This window comes from Lutra lutra, chromosome 13 (genome assembly GCF_902655055.1).
Source record: "Lutra lutra chromosome 13, mLutLut1.2, whole genome shotgun sequence".
Classification (NCBI taxonomy): domain Eukaryota; kingdom Metazoa; phylum Chordata; class Mammalia; order Carnivora; family Mustelidae; genus Lutra; species Lutra lutra.
The window spans coordinates 82,878,053-82,905,664 of record NC_062290.1 but is presented as its reverse complement, the minus strand read 5'-3'; the positions used below and the strand labels follow the sequence as shown (position 1 = coordinate 82,905,664).

The 27,612-nt window shown below is 46.7% G+C and overlaps 1 protein-coding gene across 4 annotated transcripts in view; it reads left to right on the top strand.

The window, feature by feature from the left end:
• TTLL11 (tubulin tyrosine ligase like 11) overlaps positions 1-27,612 on the top strand; it is a 220,894-nt gene that overhangs the window by 134,204 nt on the left and 59,078 nt on the right. For 3 of the 4 annotated variants that reach the window (XM_047700186.1, XM_047700184.1, XM_047700187.1), the window contains one exon: positions 26,642-26,740. The exons of the other annotated variant lie outside the window; for it this stretch is intronic. In XM_047700186.1, coding sequence (XP_047556142.1) covers positions 26,642-26,740 — 99 coding nt within the window. The remainder of the gene's footprint in view (positions 1-26,641; positions 26,741-27,612) is intronic. 4 annotated transcript variants of the gene reach the window in all.

Sequence of the window (27,612 nt, the reverse complement as noted above, 5' to 3'; positions counted from 1 at the left end):
GTCTGTGCTAGCAAATCTGCGTTTAAACACGTATCCTTGCAACTGCCCCATGAGGTGTGGATTTCAGAGGGGCAAAGGTCAAAGCATGGAGAGGTAGAGTGACTACTAGGACCTGGGATTCAAAGCTGGGTCTGCTAACACCAGAGTCCAAACCCTGACTCGCTCCCTCCTCCCCAAGCTATGCCAGACACCAGTGGCTCACAGGCCAACATCGTTTTTCATCCCCGTGCTGCCCCCTAGGCGGGAGGTAGTATCATTCTGAATTCACCCATGTGAGACCTGGAGAGAGAGAGGACAGTTGCTTGCCGGAGCCACTCAGCGAGTCCCAGGCAGAGCCTGGTTTCTGGCTGGCACAGATGCCATCTCCACTCCCTGGTGCTTCTAGGCTTTGTCCACAATGGGGTAAATGGCCTGGGGCCCTGGGGGCTGGGCTGTGTACATTTTGCTGTGCCTCCAACCAGGAAGACCCTTGCAGCAGTAACAACTTAAAGAATTGGGAACTCTGGTCTTTCTGATCTTGGGCCCAGGACTCTGCCATTGCTGGCTGAGTGGTTTCCCCTGGGTGGGTCATTTCCTCTCCCTGTAGCAGGTGACCTTCAAGGCCTAGCATTCTCTGGTGGCTGACTGACATGGTATTAAGTTCAAGTCATCACCGGCCATTAACTGATCGTTGAGTAGCTTGTCTTGAGATGTGGGACATGGTTTTAGTAATTGTGTAAATGAGAAAATGAACCAATTCCTATCCATATTTTCCCCCAGATAAACGGTCACTTTGGGCTACTTGCTTAAGCCATCAAATTATTGGAGTAAAAGAGCTTCTAGAGGCCAAGTGCCTTGAAGAGCTGAAAACCTTTCTTACCTTGAGCAGAGTCGCTGATGTTGGGTGTGTTACCCTGTAACCACACATCCCAGCCACACTGTCTACGTGGGAATTCCAGCCTGGTCAGCCCAGTGCCATTGCTCGCTTCTCTTCCCCTCTTCCTGTGGTCCAAGTTCATTTCCCTGGACCTCAGTTTTCTCAGATGGTGGAATCAGCTGGGTCATCTTTAAGCAACTCTTCCAGAACTCAAAATTCCATGATTTTCCATTTACTGACCCGTCATTGCCTCTCATTTTGGGAATGCGATTGTCCCCGTAAGTGAATTCTTCTCAACGGGTAGGTGCTCATTTCACTGATCACCAAAGTTTTACAGTTTAGTCACGTAAAAGTTGGAGTTGTTTTTTTTTAAAAATCTTACACATATTTGTTTTCTTAATAAAGTAGATATTAAACTTTTTCTTGCTGAGTTAGGCTTACCACTTTGAACATTAAACCACGAGACCTTAGTGTCCAAAAGAACCGTGATCCACCCCCAGCATCTACAAATGCCCCCAAGAGGCTTGAGGCGGGCAGCACGTGGGTCCTCAGAACCTGCGTATGCTTCCTGACCGGCGTGTGCCTTCTTTTCTATTGTGGTCTAATTAATGGTTGCCCTCCAGACCTTGCTTGTATTCCCAGCACCTCATACGGGGAAGGGCTCTGAGAGGGCTCATTATTATTTAAGGAATGAATGGGTGAGCTCGCACTCCCGGAAGTAGCCCTGCTTTGTAGTGCTGGCATCTGATGTGAAAGTTTGGTTCACTCCTCCCCAGTACGCTTTTCATGCACACTCCTTGGCTGGAAGAGAAGTTGCAAATGCCCCGGCTCTCCTAAAATAGAATGCATGAGTTTTATGGAAACTCTTGCTGTTCTGGGGCCTTCGGGGCTCACTTGATGTTTGCAAGCTATGTTTTGTTAGCTGAAATTGTACAAAACTACATGTTCTACTTAAAATCACAGAGGTTGTCCCTAATAAGCTAAAGATGATTGTTTGTCCAAATGAGAAGAAATGAATCCTTTTATACTAGTGTGGTAAATGTATGTTTGGTGTGTACCTAAAATGGAATAAAAGTTTTTAAGATCATCTGACTTATGACTTATAGTCTCTATAGAGACTATACATATAGTATAGAGAAATATATATTTCTCTATACTAAAAAAATAGCATCAATTTTTCTAGAAATAGTAGCCCTTCCCAAGCCAGGGCTATAGAGAATTACATATTTCTCTATATAGAGAAATACATATTTCTCTATACTAAAAAAATAGCATCAATTTTTCTAGAAATAGTAGCCCTTCCCAAGTCAGGGCTAATGGAGAGTTCATTCTGAAACAGAATTCTTGATCTTTCTGAATCGCGGATGTGACCATGTGTCCCATAACCCCCTCCACCCCCTTTCTGTGTTTCTTGATCATTTAAGACTGTGATGCCTGGAGAACCCCCTTGGAAATCACCCCACTGTGTTTTTAATACCAAAGTCTCTGGCCTTGAGACTAGAAGCAAGCATTTGAACAAGCTCATTGGGTGATTCCTTTGGCACAACAAAATTTAACGGTTACTGGCCTCTAAGGTAAGATCCAAACCGAACACCGTGGAATGTACAAGATCCTCCATGACTAGGTCTTACCGCCTTACTGGCATGGTATTATGGCCCCTCCTGCCTGCTAGTTATCCCCACCGTAATACCGAACAGACCGTAACTAAGGACCAGGCACAACAGCTTTGCTCCTTCTGCTTGGATCACCTTTTGACCCTCAGTCTGACCAGAGAACTCCTGACCTTCCATTAATGTCCCATTCAGGACCGTAGCCCCTAGAAGTCTGCCCTGCTTTCTAGCTTCAAAATAAATAAATAAATAATCATAAGGCCCATTTTCTGTGCTCTTGTGGGACTTACCATCCCCGCCCCCAAATTATCAGTCTACATATTCTTTTTACCCACTGACTCTAGACTATCTGGGGGCCTCATATGCCCAGATCTCCTTGCCTGACAACCCCTGGCACTTAGTAGGAACACCGTCGGTGCTTTTTTGAAACTTACTGATCCAAAAAGCTGAATCATGGTTCAGGGAGAGGCTGACATTTGTTGAACAAAAATAATAACCATGAAGGTCAAATTCAGAGGGGAAATGGAAAGCCTCGAGAAAACATAATGGTAACAAAAACCTCTAGCAGGCTAGCTACACCGGCATGCACACAGCGTCCGTGCTCCGTGTAAGACACTGTGTGAAGAGCCGTATCGGTGCCACTTGAATTAATTTTTACGCTATAGAGTGAGATGCTGTCTTCCCTCCATGTGATGTTGAGGAGTCTGAGGCTGAGGGACGTGGGGGAGTGGGTCTAAATACAGCCTCAGCAGTGGGACCCAAAGCCACGTCTGTTGGGTCTGATGGGACAGCAGCGTGACCTGGGAAGAGGACTGGACTTTGACCTCTGCTCTGCCACTGATCAGCTCTGAGACGGATGTGGCACGAGCTGGTCCTCCTCCTGGGTTTGTGGATTCCTGGGCCGTGCCGCAGGGTGCTAAGAGGCTGTGGGGGCCAGGGGACTCCTACCTGTGACATCCATGGCCCAGTGCTTGGCACCCACCAAGTGCACACCTGGGAATGAAAGGAATGAGTGCGAATGAGCCCTTCATAGGCTGTGTGGCTCTGCACAGAGGAGAGGGGAGTTGTTTTCAGGTTTTAAATAAGGCGGGGGTCAGCAGAGAACAGGAGGCCCTGCGTCCCAGCGCCTTGCGTTGGGACCAGGACGTGGGCAGCACAGGGCCTGCCCGGGGCCAGTCCTGGGTCCCTCTGAAGCAGACACTCCTCACATCTGAAAAATCTTGGCTACTTCCTGGCGGGCGTGTGTGAAGGGGAACTTCAAAGTGTATGTCAGGATCCCCTTATGGCTCTAAAGATAAAAAATCCCTCAAGAGACGAAATAACCTCAGAGCCTTCACACGGGTGAACTGGTATCTTTCTGAGAGGAACACAGAACTGGGAAGAGATTGATACGACAGGATTTTCAGATCTCCCGTGGCCCAAGAAAAATGTGAAGGAAAGATGAAGGCTTTCCCTCCTCCAGAGCCTCCCTGTGCCTTTCATCCTGAGATTAGAGGCCCCTGGTGCCAGGCTCCCTTCTCCTCATGGGTGACGCTCTCCAACAAGGGTGAGGTTGCTGGACAGGAGTGGGCGGCCGCCATCTATTCGGTCATTCCACAAGTCCGCCCTGAGCAGATGCTGCTCCCAGCTCTGGAGACAGGGAGACTCCACAAACCTGTCCCCGTAACAGAGGGACGCATTCTCTGGCCGGGGGGGCAGCATGGGAGCCCACGGAGAAGTACCGGAAGCTGTGGGAACCGAGGGAGGAACAACTCACTCAGCCTGGGAGTGTCCAAGGGCTTTGCTGAGGGAGAGCCTGTGAATCTGAAGAATGAGTAAGTGTTTACAAGAGGAAGAGGAGAGAGGGCAACCTAGGCAGAGACAAGGCCATGTGCAAAGGCCCGGAGTTGTGCGTGGGCTTGGCATACCCAGAACGTGGCGAGGAGAATCCTCAGGGGATGGGGCAGGTGGCAGGGCCAGAAGGCTGGCAAGATCAATGGAGCCAGGCAGTGGGAGGCCTGGCCCCCCATCCTGGGATCCCGGGGCCTCAGATGTGGCCTGTGGGCTCTGAAGAGCCAACCAACACTGAGCTAACATGGCATCGCTTTCTCTGGGTTTTTAATTTAGTTTTTCTAAGCTTCAGCCTTAGGGAAAAAAACCATACATCTTCTGTTTGCCATGTTCTTCAGTACTTCAGTCTTTCCTTCAGAAATGTCATGGTGGAAGATTGGGACTGAAATTCTGCCGGAGATATTAGAGATCTATAAAAAGAGCCTTTCTGAGGAGAAATGAAGAGCAAATTGCCTGTGTCCTGCTTCTCTCCTTCAGCAAAGCCTGTTCTCCTTGTCGTGATGAGAAAATTCTTGTAATAAGACCATATAGTCGGATTAAAACAGGTTGAAAAGAAACAAAATCAATATCTTGCCATTTGTTTTATTATATAGAAACCTCAGACTTGCTCACAGACATTTTGGTTAGCTTCCAGCCCCTTGTGACAAATGACTGTCTCCGGGAGAGTTAAAATGTCTCTCACGAGCTGGAGGAAATCTCCGGAACGAATTTTAGTTGATAAAAGTAGCTGGGCTTGACGATTTTGCTCAGGTTAAAAAAAAAAAAAAAAAAAAAATGCTTGTTATCCCCACAGGCATTTCTGCAGGAAATTGCTTGGGCCTGTTTTTTCGCTTCTCTTTCTGGAAGTGCCCAATTTCACTCTGACCCCTGCCTTTTCATCAGGGCTCTCCCCAAAGCTATTCTCTCTACCTGTCCCCTCCTGTTTCATTTTTAAACTTCTCATCTCTATCCATAGGACCCTCACCTGCCCCTTCCCTTGTGTCTTGCTTTGCCAGACCTTTCCCATTTTCCTCTGGAAGGCTTGTCAACATCTTCTGACTGTGAGTTTACTTTATGACTGAAACGAACAAGCCAGGACACAACATGGTATAGTCTCGAGAAACCAGGAAATGGGGAAACACTGGGGCCTTGCCACTCCCTGCCCTCGTGCGCCCTTACCACGCTGGGAAGGACAGAAACATTCGAGGGTCCAACTCAACAGCATCGCTAGGCGCTGAGCACCAACTGTGCCAGGCCCTGGGTCAAGTCCCGGGAGCATGAGAGAGGCGGAACCCTGGGTCACCCCGCTAGCCCCGTGAGCAGGGAGGGCCACTAATGCTCACCGATCCCCAGTTTCTGCACCTGTAAAATAAGACACCTGACAACAAGGGCCGTTGGGAGCATCGAAAGGTGAATATTGTCTTAAAGTCCCTGGAACGATGCCTGGCCCAGAGGGTGTCTCTGAAAGTGTTGATTTCACCTGTTTCGAAATGATGCCCTTTGCAGTTTTTGAATATAACAATAAAACATTAAGAAGGGCCCAGGGCAGTGGGGGAGGGGGATGGTAAAAAACAGAATTCTGAAAAAAAATGAAAAAAAAAAAAAAAAAAACAAGAAAATTTCCAACCCCAGTGCCAACCGACAAAGTTAATGCTTCTCTAGACTCTGTCTACTTGCAGATGTGCCTTTAATGCTTTCTTCTCCTGTACAGGATTTGAGTGCTGCTGGTTTTTAAGGGACTCTGTGGCCTAAACTTTCCCCCACATCGCTATGCAGTCCTCATGATCGTTCTTAGTGCAAAGAGTATTTTAGGGCGCCGTTGCACTATAATTTACCCCATCACTGGACATTTATGTGGTGTCCACTTTGTTCTTCTCTAAATAAAACCCGCTCAGGAATTACTGAGTAAAAGGGATGCTTATCTTTATAAAGGTCTTGTTGCAAAGGGTCACTTTGCTTTTCCAAAGGGCTGTAACTGCCATCTTTGCCGCCATTCATGTCTGTGTGAGCCCACACCCTGCAAAGCCTTCTGGCTGCCTTTACAAAACTAGTTGCCCATTTCGGGTATTTAAGATAGTTTTAAAACGTGCATGTCTTTGGTTGTTCATGAACATCAGCATGATTCCACATGAGTGTTTCTGTTTACTATTTGTATTTTATTTTATGGGACTTGGAAATTATCTCTCTGTATCCCTTGTCCGTCTGATTGTAGGGATTTTGAGAGATCACACACACACACACACACACACACACACACACACTCGGTACTGATGTTGACACTTTGCCCTGAACCCTGAAAACACTGGGATGTGGCCAGGCAGAGGTGACTACAGTCCCCCTTGGACAAGCACACATGCACAGTAGAGGGTGATGGGGACCTGCCTGAGGCACTGATTTCAGGGGTGGTCCCCACCTAGCCATCCCAGGAGGGACCGCTCCCCCTCTCTATCACAGACAAGAACAGTGGTAGCCAGAGGTGGCCAGAGGGGCTTCCAGAATCAAGTTCACTTCTGAGAGAGAAAACAAATCCACTCTAGGCATAGTGAGCCTCTAGTGTGTCAGCAAACGAGGTCTTTCTACAGACTCCAAAGGGATCTGGAATGTCCCTGTGGGCTTTATGTCTTCTCTGGCCCCAGGTCAGCTTGCTCGATGGTGGTCACCAGCTGATTGTAGCTTTTGCAGACTCAAGCATTCCTGGGCTCTAGGAACCCTTTCTGTAGTGAGAAATACTGAATTAAAAATTCCACAGTGCCGCCTGTGATGACTCGGCTCCAGGGTCCCGGATGATAAGCGTATATGCACGTAAGGGCACAGAATTGCAAGACAACAACATAATTATATCACATTTTTTCAAACAGTATCAATACAGTGAAAATGGAGAAGGATAAAATTCTTATGGCGTACTCAGGGATCTCACCAGAAACGGCGAGTCTAGAGGCTGTTTGCTAAGAGTTAGCAGGACATGGTTCAGCACAAATATGTGGTTGCTCCCACTCCAGTGGTTCACAGTCCTAATGGCTTCAGATCCTAAAACGTCCTCGGTGGCGGGGAGCGGGGGATGGAAGAGCACGAGCAGCCTCTGAGGTAGAAAGTGCCGTTTGCCAGGCAGCGTGCTAAGCTCCTTAAAGATGTTATTTCATAATCCTCGAAACAGATGAAAAGGGCTTAGTCTATGATGACTGTGTCAGGCTCTCCAGATTCTTCTGTGGGCTCGGAGACAGGGCTTCTGAGCAGCCCCGCGGCCCCTCTAAGAACGCATCTCAGCTCTCTTTCCTCCTAACTGAGGAGGCAGTCATGAGCATCTCAAGTCTAGGATGACTTACCTCTGACTGGCCACAGGACGCTTGACCTTTCCCGGCCGTCTGCTTGGCTTCCACTCTCTCTGTTGGATCTCCTGTTCCCTCTCTGTCTGACCACCCCCAACTGGAGCGTCTCATAATTGCGATCGCTAAAGCTGAAATTTTCAAGGTGTTGAAAAAGAACACAGAAATAAATCAGCAGGTGCCAGAATTTCTCCCAAGGGGGGCTCAGCCCTGGGGAGGGATTGCTGAGCTCTAATTTACACGCCAGCTGTGCTTCTAAAAGGGTGTGTAAATCAGTCCAGGGGTAATTGAAATATACCGGGCTGGGTGGGGGGGACTGTTACTTGGAGGAATTGTATGGCAAGCTCTTTTGTAAAACAAATCTTACTGATCCTTTGAGGTCCCACTCGGGTGTCACCTCCTCCTCAAAGTTGTCTCTGATCTCCACCCCCCCCATCAGTTATGCTTTCATCTAATCTCCCTTAGGACAGTTGGTTGTGTCTCTGCCTAGCATGTGATCCAACCTCCCTTGTGATATAAATAGATTGTGGCACAAAAAAGTGTGAAACGAATTTTTGTTGAGTCAATGAGAGAAGGAACCAGTGAATTAGACTCAACTCCCTGAGGGAAAGATACATACCTGATTTAACTTTTTTGCATATCGCCAGCAAGTGTCTTTCAAGAAGACCTCACCCTTTCATCGGTCAGCAGACATTTGGATGAATAAACAACTGAAGACGAATTAGCCTCTCTTAACTTATCCTTTGTGGAAACCCCTCTGTTAACAGGAAAGAAATAATATTTTAAGATCGTTAGACATTTGTTGGCAGAAGTCAAAGCAATTCAAAACATCAGGATGCCTTCCAGGCCGTTCACATTTTAACTGGATGCCCTTTCTCTCCTTATCTTCCCCAGGCAGAAGGCTCCAGGCAAAGGCGGGGGGGGGGGGGGGGGTCCTTGGCTCTCTGTAGTAGGTAGGAGTCTTCCTCCCTCTTTGAGAACAGTTCCCCTCCTATGATGGGGCTGTTCACATTCAGATCATTCACGAGACTGAAATGACCATAGTCACATGGGGTGGCATAAACTTGGGGGGCTGCAGTCTTTGCTACTGGTCTTCGTGTTAGTGCCAACATACAACAGTTTCCAGAGAGAAATCAGTCTTGGCCGCAGATCCTCCTTGGCCCACTCTTGTGGAGCTGGGGTAGACGTCTCTTCCGATTCAAGTCTTGTTAGGTATTGATGTAGAAGAAACGGATTTCAGCCCCACCTTTGGTTTGATTGACTACCAAAGGAAACAGCTTGGGTCTAAATCTGCAAGATAAGCTATCTGCTTCTCAGTGATGTGCTGCCTGGTGACGTCCAACAGTTTCCTGAAAGGCTACGGGATCTATCTGGTCTAGATGGTTGCACCAAGCCAAAGCACCAGAGAGCTCTGCTCTTGCACACATTGTTCCAGTTGCCTTTCCTGACTCTTCTTTTGTGCTCTCCATGGTGGGAGACCTTACAAGAAACACTGATTTGAAATATACATTGTCTATGTAAAGAACTTACAGCAGAGCTTGACAAATAGTTAAATAGTATCAAAGTATTAGCATCGGCATTCCCATTAAGGTCATTGTTAGGATGTTGTTGGGGACTTTCAGGCACTGCATCACTAGCTGTCTCACGGGGAGGAGATTTCTCTCCAGTGTCGGCTCCAGAAACAGCTGGGCTTCTGCTTGAGCAACTGGTATGGTTTCTGTATGGTCACAGCTTGTTGTCAAAGTGAATCTCTCAACTCTTCTGTTTCTCTTTCCTTTGGCCGCCGGGAAGCCTGGAGCCAATCTTGTGACCACCTCACCTCCCCGCCAGCAACTATGCAGACCTTTGAAGCATGTGTTTCTTTGTGCTGAGTTCATTCTTAACCATCTTTTTATGCTATGCATGTTCTTCTCTTACCCCTATTTATGTGTAGATCCCTTTTAAAGCATTTAATCTATCTTCTATCTTCTCTCTACTATCTATCATCTATCTATCTCTGCAAACCACTTCATATACTCTAAAAAAAAAAAGAACATGTATGCTTTTCTTTTTTAAAAACCAGTACTTTAGGGGCCCCTGCGTGGCTCAGTTGGTTAAGCAGCTGACTCTTGTTTTGGCTCAGGTCATGATCTAGTGGTCATGGGATTGAGCTCCCTGTGGGGCACCACACCAGGCTCCACACTCAGCACAGAGTCTGATTCTTTCTCTCTCTCCCACTCCCTCCCTTTGGCCCCTCCCACTCACGTGCACACATGCTCTCTCTCTCTCTCAGATAAATAAATAAATACCATCTTCCTTAAAAAAATTTTTTTAATGGTATTTTAAAGTATTTCAAAGGGATCAGGCAACCCCAGTGTCCATCAACAGATGCGTAGATGACCAAACTGTGGTGTATTTCTGTAACGGAATATTATTTGGCCTTAAGAAGGAAGGAAATTCTGTAATATGCTGGCACATGGGTGAAACTTGAGGTCATCACACTAAATGAAATAAGCTAATCACAAAAGGACAAATATTGTCCTGTATGTGTATGATTGTATGTATGATGTATGTATGTATGATTGCACTTATATAAGGTACTTGGAGTTGTCAGAATCATGAAGACAGAAGGTAAAATCATGTTGCAGGGGCCGGGAAGAGGGGCAGGACAGGGGAAGGGAAGTTTGTGTTTAATGGGTATAGAGTTTCAGATTTACAAGAGGAAAGGGTCATGGGGGTGGAGGATGGGGATGATTGCACAATAGGGTGAATATTTACCACTGAACCGTACACTTAAAATTTATTAAGATGGTAACTGTTATGGGTATTTTAACACAATAAAAATCCCACAACATTTTAAGGTATTTTAAAGTATTTTATTTTATTTATTTTTTTTTTTTTAAAGATTTTTTTTTTTTTAATTTATTTATTTGAGAGAGAGACAGTGAGAGGGAGCATGAGTGAGAAGGTCAGAGGGAGAAGCAGACTCCCCATGGAGCTGGGAGCCCGATGCGGGACTCGATCCCGGAACTCCGAGATCATGACCTGAGCCGAAGGCAGTCGTCCAACCAACTGAGCCACCCAGGCGTCCCAAGGTATTTTAAAGTATTTTAAAAGGCAGTATAACTCCTGAAGTTGTATTGCCATCTTTGAAGTTGTCTGATATTGGTTTTATTAAAAATAGATACTCTTAAATTTATAATTAAACTACCATTCTCTCCATGACTCCATCTAACTTCTGATTTTTATAAAATTTCCAGTTTAACTGACATATGGCTTTCATAGAGAAAAGTACGTGATTTATAAGTGTACTGCTCAATGAATTGTCATAAAGGGAACACACTGGGGTAGCCAAATCCAGGACAAGAAATGGAGCATTACCAGAACCTGGGCGCTACCACAGACCCCCTTCCAATCCCTCCCCACTGCCTCCTCCCCACATGTAACTACCATCCTAATTTCTAACACCATGCTTTTTTATTTTTTTGGCCTGTTTTTCAACTTTACGTATAAATACAGCCAGACAATATATTTCTCTGTAGTTGACTTCTCTCACTCAAAATTACATTGGTGACGTTCATCTGTGTTGTTACATGTAACAGGAATTCATTGATTTCCCTTGTTGTATGGAATTCTATTTCGTGAATGTACCGTGATTTATTTCTATATTCTATAATTGAGGGGTTATTTCCAGTGTTTGGCTATTATTTCATGTGTCCTTTTTGGAGAACATGATGGGTAATAGAAGAAATTAAATGAGTGAATGAATGAGTGCATCCTATAAATTGTCACAGAGCACTCTCTGCTCCCAAGTGGCCTGGTCATAGAGTCTCTAGATCCAGGTCCCTCTGCCATCTGAACTTCTTGGACAGCCCTGGTATTGTTGTTGATGCCATCCGCCCTAGACCCAGCTCAGGGGCAGCTCTCATTCATTCATTCATTCATTCAACAAATAAGCATTAAACATGTACTATGTGCGTGCATTTTCTGGAGTCTGGGTATGTCACAGGCATGAACACAAGATGACAGCTGCTGCCCTCATGGGGAACATGTTCTAGGAGCCTAGAATTACCCCATCCTTGTTGTATTATTTCCCAACGCTCTATGACCTCTGGTCCATGCTCTGCACCATGGCAGCCACTTTCTTAGACCTCACAGAATTTCCCCCTGCACATTCAATCCTCAACCAAGGATGTGAGGGGTATCCCCCAACCTGGCCCCATACACAGACTTCCCCCTCTCCAGTTACCCGCTCCCTGCATTCTGGACACCTCTGCTCCCTGAATGCTGGTCTCTGCTTCCATAGCTCAGGGTCTACAGCTCTCCCATCCTTGGCCTGAGGTCTGTAAAGTGCCCAGTAGGAAATCCTGGCTCACCCCATGTTTCCCTTTGTTCACGGCTGCACTGCCTATTGTCCAGTACTTAGAAACACTTTCCTCAAAAAATGCACCGAGTGGGGCGCCTGGGTGGCTCAGTGGGTTAGGGCCTCTGCCTTCGGCTCAGGTCATGATCCCAGGGTCCTGGGATCGAGCCCCGCGGATCGAGCCCCGCATTGGGCTCTCTGCTCAGCAGGGAGCCTGCTTCTTCCTCTCTCTGTGCCTGCCTCTCTGCCTACTTGTGATCTCTATCTGTCAAATAAATAAATAAGATCTTTAAAAAAAAAATGCACGGATTTTTCTAGTTGTTCAGAGCAGGAGTAGAAGTTTGCTGTCACTTTATCACAGCCAAAAGTAGAAGTGTATATTTGTCTTTTTAATGGCCCCATATTATTCCATTATATGGGCAGAACTTAATTCTCGTGGATTTTTTAAGTGCAATTTATTTCCTACGGAGCAATGAGAACAATAAGACTTAGAGATTATACTCATTCTTGCCCCTAACTCCTGCTCACGTCAGCAGGTGCCTTTTGGATTACCTTTCTCTCTTTCTTTTTTTATTGTGGAAAAATAGACCGAACATAAAATTTACCATTTTAATGATTTTAAAGTATACATTTCCTGTCATTAAGTATATTCACAATGTTGTGCAACCATCAATTTAGCAGATTTTAAAGGGAAGTATAAAATGAAATTGACGTCTGGTACACAATAGGAAGTATTTGTTTGAATAAACATATGATTGAATCCTGTCACTGGAAAGAATGATTTTGAGTGTGCTGAAAGGGTTTTGGCTATAGGTACCTGAAAAGCCCAACTCCATTCGGCATAAGTTATAAGGAAATATATAATTTCTCTTAAAAAAAATCAAAAGCTAAAGTGTAGTAGCTCGATGACATTGCTGAGTGCCCGAGTCCTTTCCATCCTTTTGTTCTTCCATTCACAACACAGTGACTTTGTCCTCAGGTCCCCTCCTGGCCCAGAGATGGCCAGAGCAGTCTCAGGTGTTGTATCCAAAAAAAGCAGCCTCTTGAGACAGTAAAGGGGTCCACCCCTCTTCATGTATCTTTGAAGAGTGAAGAAACCTCTCTCAGAAGCCCTCAGGTGTCCCAGCACATCAAGTTAGCCAGAAATGGGTCACGGTCCCAAACAGAACCAGTATTGTCAAGGACAATAGGATCACCTCAGTTGGCCTAGACCCAGCAGAACTCTCCCCGGTGGCCGGGCCTTGGGCTGGGGCCAGCCTCCCTGCAGCGCCCAGCCTTGAGGAAGGGCATGGGTACCTCAAGAGAATGGGAGCTCTGGGAGGAAAGCTCTGGGAGGAAATGAGCCTTGATTGAACCACCAATCAGATCTGCCCCATGGTCCTGACCCGAAATTGATCTGCCCCAGTTCCAAGGAAGAGAAACTTACCTGTGAAAATTCAGTTTGTTTGAATACAGTTAAAAGAATCTTAACTGGAGATCAGATTCCCTAATAGTGTTTCTAACCATCTGACTGTCGTCAGCGACAAATCAAACTCTAATCTGACTAACCTCACTCGGGGCTCGCATGAGCTCGAGAGTCGTCTAGCTGGGTTCTACTCTTTCCGTTCTGGCTGCTTGCTACTTTCCAGGCTCAGTTCCAAAAACACTTCTTCCAAAATCCTTCTCTGAACCCCAGAATCAAAATGAATTTTTCCTTTTTCTATATTCTCTTTCATTCTGCTTAGCCTAACTGCTGTTTACTCAGGCTTTTCATTATGATTATGATTATGATTATGATTATGATTGTTACTATTTATTTGAAAAATTATAAAAGATGGGGTGCCTGACTGGCTCAGTTGGTAGAGCATGGGACTCTTGATCTCAGGGTTGTGAGTTTGGTGTTGTGAGTTGGGTATAGAGATTTCTTAAAAATAAAATTTAAAAAAATTATAAAAGTAACGATACATCTTACTTATAAAAAATCCAAACCAGCTGTAAAGTATATGCATTGAAAAGTCAGACCTTCCCACTTTCTCCCCTAATCCTGTCCCGCTTTCAGGTGATAACGGCTATAAACAATTTGCTTTTATCCTTTTGAACACTTTTATATGATTTTTAAACCTCCAAGGAGAGGGGAATTCATTTTGTTATTGTAATTTTTATAAAAATGGAATCATAACTAGGAACCATACTACGCATGTGATGGTCTATGACTTGTTGTTTTTACTTACCAGGATAGCAAGGACAGCTTTCTGTATGAGTAGATCCAGATCTAGACATAGTCTCTATGGCCTGACTGTTAATTCCAGTTTGAGGCCTTGTCATACTTTTTATAGCCAATCCCCCGATGACGGAGACTTAGTGTTATTTCCACTTTCCCATATTTCAAACAGTGCTGCCAGGAGCCCCTGCACATGTGTGTGTGTGTGCACGTGTGTGTATGTGTGTGTGTGTCTTTGTCCCCACAGACCAATATTTCTGCAGGGTAGATTTCTAGAAATAAAATCACTGGGTCAAAGAATAGGAGATTTTTAAAGTTTGATAGCCAATGCCAAATTTATGAGGGTGTTTTGGAGCGAGTGGCTGCAGCTATAAGATAAGTAATTCCCAGACTTTTACTTTTAGACTTTATAAACCAATAAAATGTAAGAAAAAAAAAAAATTGTGGAGATAACATAAGGAAAGTCGTCAACATTTTGTTTTTCCATGTAAGGATGTTAAAATAAAAAAAAAATCAAGTACCAATGGTTAGCTTGAACTATGTGAAACTGTACAAATGTACAAATGGTCCAATATCCACAGTTCCATCTGGTTTAGCTTCATACCTTCAGCATGATTTCAGAAAAGAATGGATGCCATGCTCACACACCCGCACACACAGCCTTGTTTCCTTCTCTCATCTCACCCACCAGATGGGTGAACACTTACTTAATATCATGACCAGGAACCCCTGGTGTGGAATCACTGACCAGGGGCCCTCTCCCACCGCCACCACCACCAGTCTCTGGCTATGTTGTAGCTGAGAGAGACACTCTGGTCGTGTGAAGAGTGACAGGATGGGGAGGGCATAGAGATGAAGTGGCTGATGTTCCTGTCCTCAGCCTCTGGCACAGGTTTTAAGCTCCTGTAGAAGAGGGGGTTAAGAGGCAGAAGCTGATGAATCTGGGCGAGAGGACCCAGGTGACACTTGCCACAAGCAGGAGCCACAGCGGTGGCAGGCCCTCCCCTGATCCCCAGTCTTCTCCCCATGTATCCATGGAATCTAGCTCCATTCAAGGGCTGGAAACTTAGGGAGCACGGAGAGCAAACCCTCTTGCCACGGGATGGTGCTCCCATGACAGCCCAGCTCAGACACAAGGACACTCCCTTGGGAGTTAGCCTTGGGAAGTCTGTGTGGAGAGGTAGAAGTGTTCTCCAGGGCTCTGACACCAGTCATGGGTGCTCCCGTGGTCTGGTGGGAGGACAAGAGCAGATTGGGACTCTGGCTCTGTTACGGGGCAGGTTGAGAGCCACTGAAACAGTAAGCACTTGGACTTGGCAGTTCATTTGAAGGTCCTGCCTGTGCACTAAGTCCCTTGATGCCATGGACTGTGTCTTCAGCTTTGACTCCACGCGCCCCACCCAACTCAGGTCTTGCCAATAGTAAGTGCTCTGGTAATTTCCTTATGAGGGTACAGGCCTTACTCTAGGGGTTGGCTAACTTGTCCTCTAATGTGCCTGACGGAAAATACTTCAGGCTCGGCTACCATAATGTCTCTATTGCGTCCACTCAGTTCCGTCATTGCTATGTGAAATCCAGTAGACTTGGCTGTGTCCCCATAAGGCTTTACTTACAGATGGCAAATTGGTTTGGACCCAGTGGCCATAGCTTGTCAACTCCCACCCTATACTCTAGGAGAAGGAACGAGAGCAGACTGTCTTAAGGTCAAATACTGCGTGAGTTCCAAGCTGCATCCCTGGGTGAGCTATTTCACCTTCTTGAGGGGAAACATTTGTTTCCCCAAACAGAGAGTGGGGATAACAGTTGCCATCTTCCGGGTTGTCGTGAGAGCTGAATGAGGCGGCAGGACAGAGTGTCCAGCAGAGTCCTGGCAGGTGGGTGGCTTAAGGGGTCGAGAACTGCTAGTTCAACTCAGCAGGAAGGCTCCATCCACAGCCCCGCAGCCCGGCTCCTTTCCTCAGGCCTGTCCAGGGAGCAACATGAGAGAGCAGGAGGCAGGATTTTTGAAGTCTGGCAGAACGCGATGCTCGGGACTTTGATTTGATTTCGACACAAGCACTGGGCAGAGACATAACGTCCCTGGTTCTCCTTACACGTAGCCTTCAGGTGTCAGTCCAGTCGCTCCAGGCTTGATTACATTCATCACAAGCAACTGATGGCTTCCAAAAACACAGTCCTAGACAGATGTTGAACCTGTCTGGGGATTAGAAATATCCTTTTCCATTAAGCATAAATTAACTTAATCACCAGGTATGAAAGATATGCAATACAAACAGCATTCCCTGAAGCTTTCATTAAAATTAAAATTCTATTTAAAATTTAGCTTGTATTTTCTAGGACCTGAACCCCTTCAAAGAGATAATATCTGCTGTAAATTTTTACACTGACAGAGTGGCAGAGATGGATACGTGGGGGACAGTGATGAACTATGTAATTTCACTTTGCCTCCTGGCCTTCTTTTTGCCAACGGATGGATCTTGTACATCTTAAAGAAATAATTAGTCTCAGTAAGATCTGGTATTTGACCATTTTCAGAAACAGTCAGACGGATCTAAAAAAAATGAAACTCTTTTTTTTTTAAAGATTTTTATTTATTTATTTGACAGAGAGAAATCACAAGTAGGCAGAGAGGCAGGCAGAGAGAGAGGAGGAAGCAGGCTCCCTGCTGAGCAGAAAGCCCGATGTGGGGCTTGAACCCAGGACCTGGGATCATGACCTGAGCCGAAGGCAGCGGCTTAACCCACTGAGCCACCCAGGCGCCCCAAAAATGAAACTCTTGAGTCGAGATTATTCAGAACAACGTGCTTCAAGTCCTGTCTTCCCAGACCCATGCTGTGGAAAGTGCTCTTAGGATACACAGAGAGAAGGGGCGTGGACAGAGGTAGCGCCAGGGGACCTCTGAATGGAACCCTCCTTGGCTCAGCCTCTGTTTGTCGGGATTGGAGCCTGGGAGTGGAGAAGGGGGACAGCAATTGGGGCTCATGGAGTCCCTTATTCAAACTTTGCAGGAGAGACCGCCTGGGGGACATCCACAGAGTAGAAAGAGCGGTAAAGTTGGACAAACCTGGCTTCGGATCTCATTCTTTTTCTTCTGACTCTGATCTTGGGCGAGTCTCGTAATTTTCTCCAAGCTTCTGTTCTCTAATCTGTGAAGTGAGGAAAATAATGCCCGCCTCCTAGAATCCTTGTGAGGGCTAGACGTAATCTTCGTGCTTAGAACTCCTCGAACATTCTGGGCTCTTCCTGAATGCTTAATACTATTTATTCATTTTGGAAGTTGTCGTTGAACATCTGCCATGTGTCCGATTCTAGACTAAGTGCTGAGGACGCAGAAAGTCATAAAATACAGCCCCCACTCTCAAGATGCTCAGAGATGGGGGACTGGGACGTATAAACAAGAAAAGCACAATATAGGGTGACCAGTCCGAAGCAGGAGCAGGAGCGAGGTACGGAGACTGCACAGAGAAGGGAGCCGTGGGCCCTGTAGGGGGTGACATCTGCTGGCCTGTAATGACACAGAGAGGCTCCATGGTGTATGAGCAGGGAAGGGCATTGGGAGTGGGAGGCATGGCTTGAGCAAAGGCAGAGAGGCATGGAGAGACATTTTGTATCTGGAGGATAATAATCAGAGCAGTTCTGTCAGATGGGGAGTGGGGGCAGAGAATCATAAGGATGGAGTGTCTCCCCGTGTGGGTACGCCCTCTGAAGACCTGGCCTTAAAGTGTTCCAGATGATTCCTCAGCTTGGCCATGGAGGCCTCGTGGGCGCCACGTGGGGCCAGCCGCCCCACCGAAATGTTCAGGACGCCCAGACCACCAGGTGTCTCTTCTGAAAGGAAACCCGGCTGTTGAGTTTCAGGGGATTGCAGATTTGAGAGGAAGCAGGTCCTAGAGTGGCACATGGCCTGCATGAGGAGGCCCAGGCAGTCAGGAGCCCGGTCCCCACCCGTGACTTCATGTGCGCTCCCTGGGAGCAGAAGCACCTCTGTGTTTTTCCACTCTGAGTCCCCAGTGCAAGGGCCTGTCACAGAGTAGAAGCTTGTAAATATTTGTTGGATCAACGCTCAGATGCCCCATCTGGCCATCTTGGCCATCTTTAGCCTGCTTCCTCCCAGTGCCCCTCTGAGAACCAGGGACACAACGGGGGTGAATGCCCTCGACGAAGCCTCGGGCTTTATTCCCACACAGGTGTGTGCTGGGGTACAGTTGTGCCCGAATGATAACGTGTACCGATGCTGAAAACCGGTTTATGCGCCCATTAAAGAAAACCTCTGCCTGATTACTACTGGCTCTCTCACTTAACAAAACAGCTAGCATGGACCCTTTAAAACTACGAAGAAATGCACCCTACACGGTTATATTTGGCAATTTGCCTTTCTAGTAGTGCGACGTTGACTTCGTAGTCAAAACAATAATTATATTTGAGACTATCAAAGATATCCCGGTTCTTTCCCGTGCCATCCAAAACATGTTAATTTACGAAGGGGAAAAAAAAAAATTGAAACTGTACCTACCTACAAAGCCAGCATTATCTAAAAAAAAAAAAAAAAAAATTGTTTTCCCAAACATTTCTAACCGACTTGACAGCGCAGAACATCCCTTTTCTCCCAAAGCCACCGCGCTTTGTTTTAGTGATAAATATGTTCTAAAGAAAACCGCTGCTGTGCAGGGCTGGTGGCAGTGTCTGGTTTGAAGTTTTGAGGCTGCACCACTGTTTTCCAAAGTGTTATGCTCAGCTGACGGGGACACTGTGAAGGGACCGGGGAGTTTCTAAAGGGCTGCACAGAAAGCGGGGATGTGGATAGAATGAGAGGGGACTACAAGGAAGACCAGTGTCGGAAATCAAGCCGTTGATACTCACTGCCGCTGAGTAACGTGCTTCGGCCCAGGTCATGGCCAGTAATATCCGCTGTGCCTCACGAGAGATGTGTCAGAATATGAGACTTGCCCAAGGTTGTGGGCCAAGGCCAAGTCCCTTTGTTTTCCCCAGGAGGCCCATTGCCCGGGCAGAGCCTAGGAGACCACGTGTTCAGGTCTGACCCCCACACACTCCATGTCCTATGGACACAGTAGTTCTCCCCTCACAGGCCTCCGTTTCCTTGTCTGCACTCAGAGAGTAATTTCTGCCCCTCTCACCTTACAGCCTTGTCCAGAGGGGCAGTGAGGTGATGGGAGTGTTGAGCCCCAGGGAAGCGTTGTCAGAGTGTCCACAGTGGTCCTCCAGACCCCAGGACCTGACCCCCTGTCCCCCTTCTCCACTGGCCCAGAACATCTCCCGGGTTCCTATGGAGCTGCCCCAAACCCACCCATTCTGGGGTTTCCCTAACCCCCCCTCCCCCAGGAGGCCAGGTCTAGAGAAACTCAAGTTCTGCTCCAACCCTGTTGGATGGTTCTGGGCGAATCCTCTCCCCACACCCAGCCTCATTTTCTTAGGCCTAAAGGGAGAGAATTTGGCCAAAGTGATTTCCGAAATCCTTTCCAACAGAAAGCTCAGAGTCTGAGAGAGCTTAGTTTGCCTCAAGCTGGCCTTGTCAGTCCCCGGCTGTGGAGACTCCAGAGGAATTGGAGTCCTTTGTTTTCTAAAGGGGCTGCGTTTAACCCTTTACATGCCAAACCCTTTCAGCTTTGCTGGGAATCTTGACTTCTTAAATACGCTTCAGTGAATTTGGCTTTTCATTTGAAGGATGGTACTGCAAGCTGGGTTTAAACGGTTCTGTGGTATCAACGCCCTGGAGAGCTCTGAAGGGGTTTTCTACTTCTTTCTCTGTCTTCAGGCCATCACCCCAACAGGAGGATTGCATGGCTGTGGCACCCGTCTCATCCCTTCGAACTTGCTGGCTGCACTGTGCCGTGGGATGGTCTGAAAACCAGATCACCAAGTTGTGAGAAGTGTGTGTAGAGGAAGGGTATATGGGTGTGGAGGATAGGCCCCCAGAGGCTCTCCTCACTCAAACTTCAGGGCATTGAACTTGAGGATTTTGATTTGGGCTTCTCTGAGAGCGAGAGCCTCTCACTTGCTTCCCTGTTCTTAGCAGTGTTCTCTGCAGAGAGAGGAAGCTGTTGGGTGTCTGGGTTCTGACAGTGGAGAGATTTCTCTACCACATGGTATTCGCTTGGGAATTACCACACAGGTCTTTACCCTCAATCTCTCCTCTCTCGCTGCCAGCACATAGCCTCGGCTCCATCGCAGCCTCTAGAGTTCCAGAACTGTGCCCTTCCTGCCAAGCCCCTGCTTGTTTTGTGTAAACAAGGCATTGTCCTCTGCCTGGGATCCAGGTCTTCCTTTCTCTCTACCTGCCGTCTCAAAGGCTCCCCGCAAGACTTTCAGCTTGCGGCTACCTCATGGAAGCCTCTGGAAGCTGCCCTAAACCCTCAGAGGAGCAGAGTGCCTGTCATCCCTGTGCCCACCTTGTGTTTCACACACACTCGGGGATCCGTCTGTGGGTGTTGCCCCAGCCAAATAGACACCCTCCACGCTAGGACTGCCTTGGGGTCTCCAGCACCCAGCGTGATGCCTGGCATATGGCAGGGACTCGATTAGGGTGGGAAAAATGAATGAACAAATAAATGAATGAATGTGTTGACTCCCTTTTTTGGGAGTGTGTATTGAAATCTTAACCTGTGGGAACTCAAAATATGACCTTATTTGGAGAGAGGGTCTTTATAGAGCTCATGGAGTTAATATGAGGTCATTAGAGTGGGCCCTAATCCTCTGTGACTAGAGTCCTTACAAGGAGAGGAAATTTGGACACAGGCCCACATGGAGGGGAGTGAAAATCCGGGGAGAACATGGCCCTCCCGAGGACACGGACCTGGAGCACCAGCCCCTCCAAGACAAGTGACATGTCTGCATGTCTGTTCCCCATACTAGGCGCTCTGACTAGTTGAAGAAATCTGTGACTGGATGGACCAACACATGTAGAGATAAGTAGAGAAAACCACCACCGAAATGAAAAATGACTTCATTAGTTACTTCAATATTTTATGAATGTTCAGTGCGGCACTGTCAAAATGGGAGATGGATCTCTTTTCATCGCTCATGAAACACCAGCACGTGGTGGGATCTTTCACGAGTGCTAAGGATTCTGTGTGGCGAGCAGGGGGGTGGTCTCTAACCTGGAGACAGGGTGGGCTGTAAGCGTATGGGTCGTTTTGATGGCTGCATGCTCAGTGCTCTTATCTGAGCAATTGTCCCCCCCCCACCACCCCCGCATCACACCCATGGGAAGAGAGAAACAAAGGATCTGCTGAAATGTCAGAAGTCGGGGGAGCCGTGAGGTCACCTCTCCCAGCCATCTCATTTTACAGATGGGAAACCTGAAGTTAGAGGGGAATGGGATTCTCTGGGAGAATCTGGGACTAGAATCCGAGTCAGCTGACACCTGGCCTCCTGCTCGTTCTTCTACCCACCAGAATTCTCCTTTCCCTGAAGTGGTCCATGTGCCTTATGTTTGGATGTACACCCCTAACCTGCACAGAGAACACTCTTCCTCTTTCACTTCTTCTACACTCTTCTGTAGGAGATAGGTATCATCATCCCTATTTTACAGATGAAAATACTGATCCCCAGAAAGTTTAAGTATTTTGTCAGAGTCATAGGATTAATAACCAGCAGCACGGGAATTTTGTCTCTGGCTGTCTTTCTCCCAAGCTTCCCACCATTCTGTGTTTTTCTTAATGAATCTTGATCCCTAGGCCTGAGACATTGCCCCCCCAATTATGTATAACATATTTTGAAATATCCATTTTGTTAGAAGTAATACATTTTTCATGGCAAACTGGCATATATGTAAGAATCCCTAGAGAAATGTGTGGTAAGATTTGGCAGATTTCAAAGGCCTTGCTGACCCTTGAAGGTGGCCACCCAATGGAAATGAGCGACCAGATGATCTAGACATGGCTGGGCATGACTTGTGTTGAATGCTTGGAAGAATCTCGAATCATTTGCAGATAACTGACTGAAGGTGGTGGCCTTTGACTAATGGAAGACCAGACTATCTCCTGTCTTATTCTGGTTTTGCAAGTGTCCTTTCCCTCCTCCATGGAGAACCTTTGAGTAGAATCACTAAAACCTCATTTTTCTCCATGAGCTCTGGGAAGGCAGAAAGAATCTGCTGCCCTCAGGATTCCATCATCTAGTACTATCCTACTACCTGGAAGGGTAATACATAAATAATCTATGAAATAATGATGTTTTCTTTCATTTTGAAACCATGGACATTCTTTGCTATATTCTTTTTTTTTCTGACCATTGCTCTGGGGACAGCCTCTGGGCTAGTGGTGGACTTCCTTCCGTTTCTCCTTTTGGACCCACGCTATACACCAGATTCCTAGCAAGGCACCATCCACATGCTTACTGGCAAATCAAAAATGAATCCTCTCCTGTTTATCCATGCCTATTGTCTGTTGATCTTTCTGCTAAGTCTTGGGAATCACACTGGGCTGTTCCTTCTAGAAGCTCACAGCCTGTGAGCAGCTTGAAAAAATAACGTGAACATGATGAAGACCATAGTCAGTGTTAAATGAGGCACGGGTGATGAGCTATGGGAGGAAGGGTGATTAATTTTTCCTGGAGAAATCAGGGGAGGGTGCGCAGAGAAGACAGATATTTTAAAAAAAAAATTATTACATAAATGAATTTTGAGTAGCTCGTCCCAAGTTCACATTCTACATAAGAAACTCAAAAATAGAGCTCACTGTTTCCAATTCTGGCTGTTTAGGATGCTGACTCAGATTCAGATTCATAGCTTTGAGAAGAAGAGTCTAAAAAAATAATTAGAGATACAAATCTCAATGACTGTTTCTTATTAGTAGGAAAGCAACTGTGGGTCACTTGAAAATATTACTTAATCTCATTACTTCTCGTTTCACATACTCCTATGCAAGATATTTTTAAACCCATATTTGTGCTGAAATTAATAGGAAAGCGTGTCATCCTATTTTATTGTGATTGCAATAGTTAACTTCATGGCAAACAAAAGATTATAGACAGAAAAGCTTTGAACTGGTGACTATGATTTCATTCTTTAGCAATTCACAAGGTCATGGACTCAAGCCAGCTTAGAGAACAAGGGCCTTAAAAATGTTAATACCTGTTGACTTAGAAACTTCACTTCTGGGAATTTATACCAAAGATATAATCCAAAATTATGAGAAAGATTTATTGTCCAAGTATATACATCCAAGTAGTGAAAAATCAGAAACAATTGAAATAGCCCTTAGCCTGAGGGAAGTCATTCAGTCATTAAAGATTTCTATAAATAATTCTGGTGGTATGGCAACGTGCTTCTAACACAATGTTAAATGGAAAGTGGGCTACAAAATTCTGCATCAAGTATGATTTCAACGATGCGAACAGATTATATTCACAGAAGTGGAGTGGAAGGGAGTTTGTCAAATATTAAAAGCGATCATTTCTGACAGTGAGATTATCTTTGAGAGTTCTGTTGTCTTGCCTATATATTTCTATATTTTTGTGTGTCTTCTGTAAGGAGACATGCTATTACGCCCTTAAAGCTGGTGATATTAGAGAAAACCCCCACAACTTAGACCTCCAGAGAGGAACGTACAGCACAGGCCAGCATATTCTGAGGTTCAAGGGCAGCATGGTTCAGAGCAGTAGCAGAGATTTTCAAAGCGAAAGAGCATGACCAACCAAACTTGGACTTGTCTGGGTCTACAACTGGGGGCCAGTGGCAGCAGGAGAAGCCTGGGAGGCCAGGCACCAGTCAACACGGTCAGCCAGGCACTGGTGGTCACTCACAGCTGGACTCAGATAGCACGGAAGGGGGTGAGGAATGGCACCTGCTGCCCAGGCAGAAGAAGCAGGCAAGGACTTGATAGGGGGGTGCAGTTGAACAGGCAGGGGTAATGGTCAAGGGGGTGGGAAAGTTCTAGAACACCAAACAGGTCCTGAGCTGGAAGCCCCACTGCATGGAATCATCCCTCTCCATAAGGATGAGGTTGGTATTAGCTACTAGAGTCCAAGTTTCCTCTTAGACATCAGGATTCCAGGCTGATAGCAGAAAAGCAAAGCGAGGACCTGCCAGGCCAGGACGGGGGCTCCAGGCGTGGACCGGGCTGAGGCGGCTGGCAGAGCGTCAGGACTCCGCGGGACTCCAGCTGTGAGGGACTGGCTGCTGTCGCTCCCGATGGGCAATAAACTAAATGTGTAATAATGTATACAAGACAAGCAGTTAGAGAGGTCCCTTCGGTGATCGTCATTAACCATGGAAATATTTTTAGTTGCTAGTACTTTCTTCCAAGAGAAAATGCTATTTCCAAAGATGGCTCTGTCAGGAATGTGGGCCTCCAAGCCACGTATGTTTCATTTTTGTACTCAGCGTGTGAAGCCAAGTCGCCCTGTATATTTAACCCACGTTCTGGTTGGTATCCCTGAGCTGTGCTGGAACAGCCAGCAAGCCCCTCGCTGGAAAAATGACAGGATAAATATTGTGTCATTCAAAGCACAGAAGAAAAAATACACCTCAGTGTTTTCTTTAAATACTTTACATTTATCTAATACTTTCTATTACACCCATGCATTTGTTCATCATGACAGATGTATGCTGTGTCGACACAGCCAGCCCAGAGAGGTTGGTGACTGCCCTGTGCCAGCCACTGTTTATACGTAGGGGTGTGTGTGAAGTGAGTGTTTTGGAACAATTTACAAAAACATGCATATGTAATCTTGTATTATAAATATACTTATATTTGTATAAAACATCACAATCTTCACAACAATTTGCAAGGGAGATTATCCCCATTTTAAGGATAAGAAAAGAGGATCAGAAGAGCTAAGTGACTTGCCTGAAGTCACACAGCATCTAGGAGGCCAAGTCAGGATTTGAGCGCAGCTAGGATGCCTTGTCCTCGTCCCAAAGGTCAGTGGAGGGGTTTCCCGCTCCCGCAGCACTGAGGTCCCCGAGGCTGTCCTTGTGGGTCCTCCAGGCCCCCTCCTCAAAGTTCAGGCATCTGCAGATTTCCTTCTGAATACCTTTCAGTGCAGCCACGACATTTCTGTCCCTATATCTGAGAAGTGTGAGTCACTCCTGTTGGGAATAACTAGAAAAAATGGGTCTGGGAGTTGGGCAGTGGAAAAGGAAGGGGTGGGGGGAGAAGGGCTAGGCAGCACAGAAGAGGGTGAGTGAGTTGGGGAGCTGAGGGGCGGCACATATTCAGAACGGACCTCCCACCCCACGTGTGTCCCGAGGAGAGCAGGTCCCTGAGTGAGGGGGGCTGATGGGGCAGTTCCTCCACCAGGAATCAGGAAGCAGGGCTGAGGCCCCTCACACTAGCAAGGGTGGGGGGGTGGGATGCAAGGAAATACCTCTGTATCTGAGCCCGTACCGGAAGGTAGTACATTCCAAGCAGTTCATTTTCACAGCATCCTGTAGATTGAGCAACTCCTGGTGATTAGGTGAGAGGTGATTGAACCTTCAGATGGAACACACGTGCACACACACACGCACACGTGCGCACACGCACACAAACACATGCACGCACGCGTGCGCACACGCACACAAACACGCACGTATGCATGCACGCAGAAAAAAAGGCTCAAGGTGAATGTTATCTGCAACAAAGCAAAACACATTCCAGACATCTTGTTCAAACTGCGAGGGAGAAAGAGGCTAAAAATATCAAGGGAGCATCGTGTGGCAACTTACTCTGTTCCTAAGTTTACGACAGATAAGATACAGATAAGACAGATTACTCCGTCCTGTGCCTTTGCTGTTGGATGTCTGTGAACACAACACTCTGAAAAACGGCTTTTCACCACTTTGTTCCTGCCCTTTGTCCCACAGCGTTTCTTCTCGGCCGTGACTCCTCCCATCTTAGAGATCGTAGGGATCTGAGCTGGTGGGTTTTTTTTTTTTTAACAAAAAGGGTTTCTGTCATTGTGTCTTGGTGCTTCCTGCATCGCAACGGAGCTCTCTTTTCATAAGGGTCTCCCTGCCCCAGATGTAAGCTCTTTTTTATTTTTTTAAGATTATTTATTTGAGAGAGAGAGCGAGCGAGCAAGCACAAGCAAAGGGGGCGGCAGAGAGAGGGAGGGGAGAAGGGACGTGGGACTTGATCCAAGGACCCCGGGATCATGACCTGAGCCGAAGGCAGATGCTTAATGACTGAGCCCCCCGGACGCCCCCCAGATGTAAGCTCTGGAAGGCAGGTGCGCTGTCTTACTCACTTGGCATCCCCTCTGCCCGGTGCTGGCACATAGAAAGTACCACATGTTCATCTCGCTTGCTTATCATGCTCGGTGCCAGTTTAAAGAGTCGTGGAACCCAGGGCTTTGTTCCAACCATTTGAGGAAAGAGAGAATCTGGGCCCTCACTGCTCCCTCCCCACAGGGGTGTTTGCAGGGTCCCGGCCCTTTCCAGCCTCGCAGGCCCGGGGCGGAGGCCTCCTGAGCCACCTGCACGGTTCCATAAACGTCACTTGTGTTTGTCTCACGCGAAACAGCTTGCAAACGGCAGTTCACTGTGCTTTCTGATTTCAGCTTTCCAGATATCTATGTGGACAGAAAACACAGATTCCCTCCAGTTTCTGACAGAATGTCTTCACCGATGCTTCAGCTTTCAAAGCTTTCTGTAGCCAGGTACTGGTAGTTGAGTCGATATGGCTGGAAGATTCTGCGTCTCCTACACCTATAGCTACTCTCAGTAGAGTGTGGTCTGGAGGGCACAGGCAGAGGAACGGGGCTGCAGAAGCAGAGATGTCATTAAAACTATCCACGCTTCTCCCTTAATGCAACAGGGCAGAGTGGGAGGGAAGACAGCTTTTCACCACAGAGAGACTTGATATGAATCCCGGTCCAGGCCTTTGTCTGCTGTGTGACTTTGGTCGACTGACTGACCTTCTCTGAGCCTTGGGTTCTTGAGCTATAAAGTGCAGATAATTGTACCCAAGGATCACTGGGTCATTGTGGGCATCAGAAATAATTTTTTTGGCCACTGTGATCACAACTATGTTAAATCTCACCTACCATGTGCATCTGCACACACAGAGGATAGAGAAACAGAAAGACAGACAGAAAAAATCCTGGAAATAAAACTCCAGTATGTTAGCAGGGGCTGTAGGTGAGTGGTGAGACAAAGGGTGAACTTTCTTCCCTTTTCCTGCTTTTTGGTAGCTTTAAAGATTTTTTTTCCATGAATATATATTGACCTTCTAGTTAGGAAAACAGAAAATAAAGAAGTGTAAAATAGGCGAAAAGAAATAATATGGATTAAGTACTGGGCATAAGTTGGCACTCGGTAAATGGTAGCTATTTTTACTAATTAGTCATTATGCCTAATAATAATAATTAGGCTTAACAATTTCCTCTGGGACCAGAGGTTGTGAATGAGTCTGTTGGTGGCTGCTGATGACTCCGTCTCAGTCAGGGGGAGCTCTGGATTCACTTCCAACCAGGCTACCCCTCCCTTGCCTCCCTGATGCTTCTGCCAATGCCTAAGCTCCACACTCCCC